This window comes from Pholcus phalangioides, unplaced genomic scaffold (genome assembly GCF_987345545.1).
Source record: "Pholcus phalangioides strain wild (caught in Gottingen) unplaced genomic scaffold, Ppha-v1.0 ptg000015l_1, whole genome shotgun sequence".
Taxonomy (NCBI): Eukaryota; Metazoa; Arthropoda; class Arachnida; order Araneae; family Pholcidae; genus Pholcus; species Pholcus phalangioides.
In genome coordinates this window covers 14,335,545-14,345,589 of record NW_028301608.1, presented here as the reverse complement: position 1 = coordinate 14,345,589, position 10,045 = coordinate 14,335,545, and the positions used below count along the sequence as shown (strand labels likewise).

At 34.7% G+C, this 10,045-nt stretch overlaps 1 protein-coding gene across 1 annotated transcript in view; it reads left to right on the top strand.

Moving 5' to 3' along the window:
- Positions 1–1,593: 1,593 nt before the first annotated feature.
- Positions 1,594–10,045, top strand: part of LOC149075497 (calcium/calmodulin-dependent protein kinase kinase 1-like) — a 113,815-nt gene continuing 105,363 nt past the window's right edge. The window contains exon 1 of the mRNA XM_089242863.1: positions 1,594–1,888. Within this exon, the coding sequence (XP_089098989.1) occupies positions 1,867–1,888 (22 nt within the window). The 5' untranslated portion in view covers positions 1,594–1,866. The remainder of the gene's footprint in view (positions 1,889–10,045) is intronic.

Sequence of the window (10,045 nt, the reverse complement as noted above, 5' to 3'; positions counted from 1 at the left end):
CTGTAAATGTGTCGCGGACCACTTAAACGGTCTGTAAGTGTGCTGTGAGCCACTCAAGTTATCTCGAAGCCTGCCGTGGGACCAATGTAAATGCACCACCAGCCACTTAAAGTGATCTGTAACTGGATCACGTGCCACTTAAGTGAACTAGAAGTGTGCCGCTGGTTACTTAAGTGATTAGGAAATGTGTTTTGGGTCGCTTAGGTGATATGGATAAGCACTGTTTGCAGCATAAATGATCTGGAAATGTGCCACGAGACACTGAAGTAATCTGGGAATGTGCCGTGAACCCCTTCAGTGATTTTTATAATCATTCGTGCGCATTAGTTTGGTTTGATTATTTATTGCCATTTAAGTAAAACGGATATAATGATCTAATTTTGGTGATGAAATCTTTGATTGCGTTTTCTGAAGATTTGTGGGTTTTTTTGGCTTTTTCACTTCACAAAAAAATTCATGGCTTCAAAGCACTTTTCAAAATATCTCTATGAAACTTTCCCACTGCATTTTAAACAGTTCTGTCCGTGCAATAAACTAAAAACTACGTAATTTATTTGAAACTTTTAAATTTGCATGATTTTGAATAGAGAATATCAAGTATTTTCAACGAAAAATGTCTATTTTTTCACATAAACAATCATATCTCAAAAATTTTTCACGGTATTCTAAAACTTTTAGTTCATTACACAGAAAAATGTCAGAGCAATAATCTGTGTGAAGAACAAGCTAATACAAGCAATAGTCTTTATTGTACAATGTCTAGCAGAAGTAATAAAAATATGCTGATTTTAAACATTTTTAGCGAAAATATTCATGATATAACATTTATTTCCTTAATTTTATATCATATCCAAAGCAAAAACCACATTCGTTTTATCCAAAATGACTTTTTTTTTTTAAAAATGTACCGCGAAGGCAGGAAAACTGGGAATGAAAGAATTTTTTTTTTTTTTTTTCGTATAGAGTAGTGTTTCCCAAAGTGGGCGATATTGCCCTCCCCCCGGTGGGCGATGGACTGGTCAAGGGGGACGATAGAAACTACGGATGAAACGGGATCCTATGGGTTCGCCTGAGTTGGAGGCGATCAAAGAAAAAAAATTTACAAAGAAGGGGGGATGGAACAAAATGTTTGGGAAACTATGGTATGGAGCAGTGGTTCTCAACCTTTGGAAGCCCGCGGCGCGGTTTCATTCATTTTTGTAAGTGGAAGGCTCGGTCAAACACATGATTTAACGGGGGGAAAGGAAACGGCAGATAAGTCGCTTCCCGGTGTGAATGATATCACGGCCCATTACCGAGCCGCGGCCCGGCGGTTGAGAAACACTGGTATAGAGCATGGGTTCCCAAAACTTTTTCATCCATCGCCCCCTTTCTTGAGAAATGTTCTTTTAAATCTTATGTTATTACTCTCGTAGTTCCCACTACCTCCCCCCCCCCCTCCCCCGGAGACGATATTGTCCACTTTGGGAAACACTGGTATAGAGTTGTTACCTATAGAGGGCCGTGAGAAAAAAAAAAAATAAGACGAAGAAAACATTTTGCACACCGCCAAAAACCAGATACAAAAGCACTTGAAGAGCGCGATTTTCCTTTAGTTCAAGAAAAAGTGCGGCTCTGGTGGCGCGCGTTTACGCGTCTCTCCTCTCTTCTCTCGTCCTTTCAAACAACAAACACACACTCGTCGAGACACGGCTGCCGAAAACCGGTTGTCCTCTCTCTCGGACCTATTGTTAATATTATTTTGTTAATACATTTTTTTTTTATAACACTATTTGACCTCACTTTCGGTAGAGAATCTCTTATATATGAACTACAAGAGACGAATGAATAACACGCTGGGACTTCATACGAACAAACTCGAAACTCATGGATTCGCAATCTCGAAGTGGTAAGTCAAAGTTCGCAAAAATATTTTATAACATCTTTTTAAAAACTTCAAATAAATTTTATTAAATGACAGACTTTGAGAAACGTTTCTGTAGAGCCTATATATATAATAATCGTAGGAAAAAAAAGAGATATTTGTAGAAAAATAGGCTACGTTGCAAAGCACATGTTCTGTTTCTTTCTTGTAAACAAACCCTCAGATGGTTTCTTAGAATAGTCTTTTAATAGGGATCAAGTGAGTGATGCGTGTATTCGCTAAAGACTTGAGCAAATATGTGTATAACAGTTTCTTTGTTGAAACTGGTGTAATGTTACGTGCTGATCGTTTAGTCAATCTTGATGAATGAGCTGATTTTATGGCGATCTTTTCTTTCGATTGATCAGTGTCGGTTGTACGAATTCACTGATGTAACAAAGTTCATAAACAGTGCGAGGTTAAAGGAGATCGGTACAAGAAAATCGATCAGAATAAACACTTTTGAATTTTTAAATATAATAATTCGAACTTATTTGCGTCCAACACTGTGTTCGAATTTTCTTTCTACAACTGCATTAAAAGTATTTTTAATTTATTTCAACACAAGTTGATGACATACATTATTAATGGTTAGATTTTCTGCATTATTAATTGTTAGATTTTCTGCATTATTAATGGTTAGATTTTCTACATTATTAATGCTGAGATTTTCTACCTTAAAATAATCTTCTTTCCAAACTAGAACATGTTTTTTGTCGGATGGGGAATATTTTTTTAAATACTACTGGTTAAATGTGTTGAAACTTTGCATGAGGCACATGCTTTTATGACACCAATTCTTGTTGAAATGATTTCAAGTGATTTTATGGCAGAAAATATGAGTTAATTTTCACGTGTCTTGAAAAAATTATACGTTGTTGAAGTTAATGTTTTGGGGGTAAAAGTAACCAAGAAAGAAAATAAAATCTCTGGTTGAGTTTTATAAAAGTATTAAGCAGAATTCAAGAGAGAAAATGGGTGCCTAAAACGAACAGGAAAATTTTTTTAAATGTCCCTTATAGAGATAGATAACTTTTCCCAAGGGGGAAATGAAAAGCATGGGGGAACCAGGTCCGTGTTCCGACCCCCTGGAAATTACAGCCCCTTGTAAAAACATTTTCTAGCCTCTAAATATGCGTGGGCACCAAAAGGGTTTACCTTGAGACCTGTGCATCGGTTTTCATACATATGTGTGTTTTGTTAAATGTAATAAATCAGTGATAATGCATAATCACCAATCGTGATAAATTTCACTGCAATTATTCTCTTCCCTGTGGTGATTATTTATAATCCTCAAATGAAGTTGGTAAATTCGATAAAATATGGAAGAAATCATATGGAAATATAATTTTGGTTTATATCACTTATCAGTTTTGGCCGTGCACTACACGTATTTTGACTTAAAAATTAATCAAATTAAAAGTGTGGAGAAGATAGAAGAATTATTGGCGTATTGTAAAAGAAAAAGAATCATTAATCAAAATTTTTTGTCAGTCTTGTTGATATTGGCTTTTCATCACCAATGCGAACATAATTAATTGATTTCCGATTGCATTCATCATTTCGTTGACGGCAATTTATGTGAAATGTCCGAAAAATTTAAATAATTTATTGATTTATCATATTTACCTATAAAAAAAAGAACTGGGGGCTATTTTACACGGTAGTATGGAAATTCCTAGGCCACTGGAAATTTATTATACTTATATATATATATAGTAAATACTATATATTTTATTCCGAAAATCGGAGGAAAAATTAAGGAAACAACAGCATAAATGAGGGGAAGAAGCGTTGTCCGTTTTTGTTTTTTTTTTGCTGTTCTTTTCCCAATTTTTCTCCAGTTTTTAAATTTAAATATTCCAGGGAAAATCACACTTAGAAACGTGGAATTTTTTTTTTTCGTTTGCCTCAGATGAAACAAGGCAACAACTTTGTGATTGATCTTGAGAGCAAGGTGTTTGTATGAAAAGTTAATTTCTGTATTTTAATAACTATACAACCCCTTGCAACATGAATTACGTATCTAAGGTGTACACGTTATTTAGATACTTTCTCTAACTGGAAGTATGCCTCTAGGATTAACGGTTCGGCAAATGGGATCTAGGAAAGCTTTCTTCACTACTCTGCATAATCACAGGTGAATGTGATGAATTCGCAATATTTATGAAACTTACCAAAGAGGTCCAGAACTGTGCACAATCACTGGACATCCCTTTTACCGTAACATAGTTTTTGAATTTTGCACTTTATAAATTTAAAAGAAAATTACTATGAGGAGCCTGATAAAAGTCTTGACTGGGAGAAAGGCATCAAAAAATTATGATCATCATGATTCGTGAACACGGTGTAAGACTTATTTTTGATATCATAAATCTACTCACAAATTAAGGAAATTTTAAGTTTTTTGAAGCACTTAAAATTGAAAGAATATACGTAATCAGTATGTTTTAAGCCCTTTACGCGAAACAGAAATATTTTGCACCTCTGTGCTCCTTATACATTAGACACAATAAATTTTATGCACTATGCAATAAGTGCAATATTTTAATTATTCGAATTTGATCAACGTGTTTCCCGTCTTTCTTTCAATTTCCAAACAATTCCTAACAATATTACTATACAAATTTCGTAAAAAAAAGGAAGAAAGAAATATTAGCAATAGTCATAGCTATAGTTTTGAGGAAATAAGTTATCAAAATTTAAAGAAATATATATTTTATTGAAATTCGTTCTTTAATGTGAACACAAATCAATTTTATCTTATTTAATAACAATTTGTATGAAATTTGAAATACACACGTGCCGTGGAAATATTTTTATCAGTTATCGTGAATTATATGTAATTTCCAAAAATCATAAAATTTAAGTTTTGTTGCCACAGAGATACTCAAAAAAAAATTCTTTTTTTATTTAATTTTTCCTTCTTAAAATTGCATTGTAAATTGAAGAGGAAAAAAACTTTTCTGCCGTAATAAAATTTTCAACATTTCTGAAAGAGTAAGAAAATATGATTGTAAGAAAATATGAAGTATCTATATTACATTACAATTGAAATGTAAATTATTGACTAAAAAGAGTAAATCAAATAAATCTGCAACTGAATACACATTTAGAGAATTAATATAAAAAAATGTATCATTTTCGTTGTATTTGGAACGTGAATGATAGAATAGCGTCAATCTAATTTAAACATTCTAGGAATAAATTTGAAATTCGAGATATCAATGCTCCATTTTTGAATAACGATGAATTGTAAAATATGTATTTATTTTGGAAAATTCCGAAAATCGAAAAATACACAGTTCGGGCGAAAAGCCCTGGACGCATTTCAAAAATTAATAACAAAAATCAACCGAGATATGAGTAAAATATGATGCGGTTTTCACTAAAATATTTACCTTGGCCTAAAGATTATTTTTTTTGTGATAAATTTATCAAATAGTTCACTCACAGATGGCACTATATTACAGATAACTCGACATAACACATAAAATGCCACACAAACAGCACACATTTGATGATTATTACGGTTTGTGTTACATAAAACTACTACATTTCAATACGGGCGGCTTTTTTTTTTCACTTCAGTCAGGCTAAATCTAAACTTGTGAAATAATGATTATATAGTTTTTAAATGTGGTAGTTTTATGTAACGCAAATCGTAGTAAACATTAATTATGCACTGTCTGTGTGATATTGTATGCGTTATGTCATACATGATCAACTCATATGGCCTGCGGCCCAAATGTTGCCCTTGGAGTGATGTATGTAGCCCACGACCTCAAACCTAATTTTGTAAAAATGAACTAAGTGGCACTTAAGCGAACCGCGGTGCAGTTTCAAGTCACTTGATTCGCTCGTGGTACATTCGCAGATCAATTAAACCACCCGCGGCACATTTCCAGGTCGCTTCAGTGACCCGCATCGTATTAATAGATCCTTTGAGTAACTCGCGGCACAGTGCCAGATCATTTAGTCGACCCACGGCATCACATCAGCGCATTTAAACGGCCCAGGGCACAATTCCAAATCACTTAAATCATACGCGGCACATTTCCAGATCACTGGAGTGACCCACAGCATATTTACAGATCCTCTTGAGTGACTCGCGGCACAGTTCCAGAGCACTCCAACTACCCGTAGCACATTTACAGACCAATTAAGTAACATGTGGCGTTGTTCCAGATCACTTAATTGAGTGGCCCGTAACACGTTTTCAAATCGATGAAGTGGCCCGCATTCAACTGAAGGTTGAAAACACTTGTGTTATGACGAGTTTTTTGTGATGCCACCTGTGAGTGAAATTCCTTTTATATTACAGTCACGCTTTTTATAAAGTTTGGCATGAAGGGCTGTTTTTTAAAATGATGGATAGGAGCTACCCCTCAATCACAATCAAATTTTTGAGTTCATATTTATGTTTTCGGACCTTTCAGGTCAAGATAAACGACTCATTATCAGAAAAAAAGACATAACCGCAGGAATTAACCAAGGCTCCAGCTTGGGCCCGATGGTACACAATATTTTCATGGATGATTATCCTATGGTATCAAAGGGCATCCTGGGTTTACACGCTGACGATGTTATATTAATTTCAACCGACAAGAAGCCCTTTAAGGCGCTAAGTAACCTCCAGGAGCTGATCACAAATGTCGAAAGATCGAATGCATACAACAATGCAAATTGAATGTTAACAAATGTGATGATATGGCTCACAAACCGAGATATCCCATCAAACACGAAGATCATCATAGAGCGACAAGTTATCGTGCCTTCGACTTGGACTAAGTACTGTACCTGGGTGTCACTCTGGATGAAAGACTCAACTTCAGGAGCCATCCTATAAACATCCAAAGTCCAAACTCAGTTTGAGGAACAAAGTTTTGATGTGTACGAACAAATCATTCTCCCGGTGTTAACGTAATAGTGCCCCAGCATGGGCTTTTGCATCTAAGAGCAACATGTACAAATTACAATTATTCCAGAATCGCGTCCTCGGGCGCTTCTCTCTAGAGCACCAAAATTTTTCTACCTCACCGATCTGCACAAAGATTTGAAGATGTCGTCCATGTATTCGCACAGCAAGAAACTAGCTCGAAACTACTTCGAAAAACAGGAAAGGTCGTGTCACCAATATCTGAGAGAGATCTCCAATTATAATGCTCGCGGAGTTTCTGAAACATCTATAAGGCCTAAAAACATACTCTATACAAAATATGTGTCCGAATTTTGTAAAATGTGTCTACACTTTTGTATATATATATATATATATACATTTGTAAATATTCAAACATTCATTAGTTCATCTTTGAAGACAATGTTTAAGACAATCCCACGAACGAAAACATCAACTATGGGACGAAATGGGAAATAAGGCAATTTTCCACAACAAAATGTTATTTTCTTTTCTCATTTTTTCTTCCTTAGAATATTATCATTTTATGCCATATTTTATGACAATGTAATATTGTGTTACTCCAAGATAAAGGAAAATAGAGGGTTCTTTTGAGCTCGGCGCTGAGTATAACGTTCACACAACGGTCACAAGATTTTTCTACCTCTCGTACGAATTTCAATTTGCCCTCATGAAAGAGCGGGAAAAGTATGTCTGGCGGGCGTTTGTGTTGTCAAAACAAAGCACGGACTCCCATGTATTGTGTGTTTTAATGTGTCTGGCCATGCTATTGAGTCCATTATTTGCTCAGCACATGCTCTTGATGACTGACACTAGCTAATAACTTGATCACACGCGCTTTTAGCCTCCGTTTCCTGGGCTTAAACTCTCTTTGCTATCTCTCTTGCCATAAATCTCTAAGGGATATCCAACTGCGTTGGTGTGAGAATAATACTCATTTACTACTTGCTTGTAAGGGCTTATGAAAAGCTTGAATAATAATTCCCGAGTTATGTTCCGGCTGCAGTTTACGTCATGGTTTTGCAATGCCAGAATTACCCCCCCCCCTATTGATAATTGGATACGAAATGTGCTGGAGGACATGAAATTCTCTTGCTTGAGATGTTTCGTAAATTAGTCGATTGAAAATTGTATCACGATTAATATTGAGCAGCGCTTAGCGGTGTGCCCACATTCGAAGAATAGAAACTAAGAATAATAGTGCAAAAAAAGTAATAATACTAAAAGTAAATAACAAACAAGGTCTTTCTTTTGGTATTAATGATTGTAAAAATAAATAGAGACCTACATACAGTGTGGAGGCATACGCAGGGGGTGAGGGTCAAGAAAATTGAAAATTAAAGAAAAGTTACTTATATTTCTGTGGTTTTTTTTTTTTAATGTTAGTGCACATTGGTAATTTTTCAGCAATTTCAGCAACAATTGGTGATTTTGCCGACTCATAGCAACGTCGACGATTAGTGATGTCGCGTATTTTGCAGTATTTGAGATATAATTTTCCCATATTTTTTTCGTTGAAATACCGATAACCTAGTTAAGATGAATGTTTTCCCTCTTGAAATATACTTTTATCTACTGCGATTTGCAGCAGCTTATTATTTGACTGACCTTGAGTGATTTTGGAGATACGGTAGCACCTCACTATAACGGACTTCACTTATAACGAACGGACAGCTAAAAGTAAAAATTGTAAAATTTTTATCTGACGCATTTTAAGTATTTAAAAACGTATTATAAAAAATACTAACACGTTTAAAAACCATTTACAAGCAAACGATTAAACATCGATCGCGTTAGTTTGTTTGGCGTATACGATGCGTTGTATTACTCATACCGCTCGCCAGCCAGAAACACTGAAATTAATGCAGTGTATACGCAAACATCTTTTTAATTCAACCTGTATTGAAGGTTGTTTTTTATTTGATATATGTATAGTACACACTCTTCACAGCTAACTACTGTACTCAATGTGGTTTACTTCAACCCTTACTAGTCCGTTATAACGAGGACGGAATATCACTAATACGGATAATACGGAATAACTCCTTATTTAGGATCACACAATCGGAACCCAAAAGAATATCACTAATACAAATTACAAAAGTTGAATAATTTTTAATTTAATTACAATTAAATTATCAAATTCGCCTTGGACCACCAGTGACCTCGTTACGAACCAGCTCTATTTTGCGAACCATACGATGAAAAAAGCTGGTCTAGTTTTTGTCCAGAAAAACCACCATTTCTCATGATAAAGGTCATAAAAATGAATGTAGAGGGCAGTTATTTTCAATGATAAAATGAGGAAAAAGTAATTCGTGGTAAACAGCATCTAGTACATGGCACGAATCATGCATATTTAAGTAAAAAGTCCGAATCGAAAACTCACGGCGACTACATCACGCAATTGTGTATTTTGCCATAGTTTTGATGCATAAAAAAAAAAGAGAGATTTTTTTTGTATTGTTATTATTATATTCTTATACATAAACGTACATGACATCAAAAAAGACCTGGACTGTCAGTTAAAACGCAAAAAAAGTGATATTTTCCGTCGTAATCGAAATTCATTATCACATTTTTTTAATATTTTTGGTTTACCACAATGAATATGACGATAATATATACGATAATAACAGAAAAAAAATTTAGTCATATACATATTTTTTCCTTTCCATATTCGATTTTTCTTCCAATTTGTTTTCGAATCGATATTTTCCGTAATTCCACCCCCCCCCCCCCCCGCGTCTACGTCTGAAAATATGATTTTTCTCATTTTCTTCTTCCTTATGGACCTCGAATATTTATGTAAATATTATAATGAAAATATTCCTGTTTGTCTAGAAAAAGTTCAGCTGCGTGGCAACGCTTTCGTGCAGATCAACAAATGAAAATAATATATTTGAAATTTTTTCCCCTATCAATGCAAAACGCGTCATTAACTTACACATGAATGTGTTCATGTTGTATAACATATTTGGTTTTTAATCCCAAAAGTGTATTCACTAGTTTTTTAATTAACCTCAGCGATTCGGCTAGCTAGGCAACAGAAATTACATTGAAATAGGATAAAATAAGCGAAATCGTCGAATTTATTGAATTGACACTAATTATTTGGTGAATTCTATCCTTCATTTACAAGCCAAATGAAACATGTGTTCCATGATTTACATGTTTCACGATGTTATCGTGATGTACTACAATGGCGATGAGCAGTGAAGACG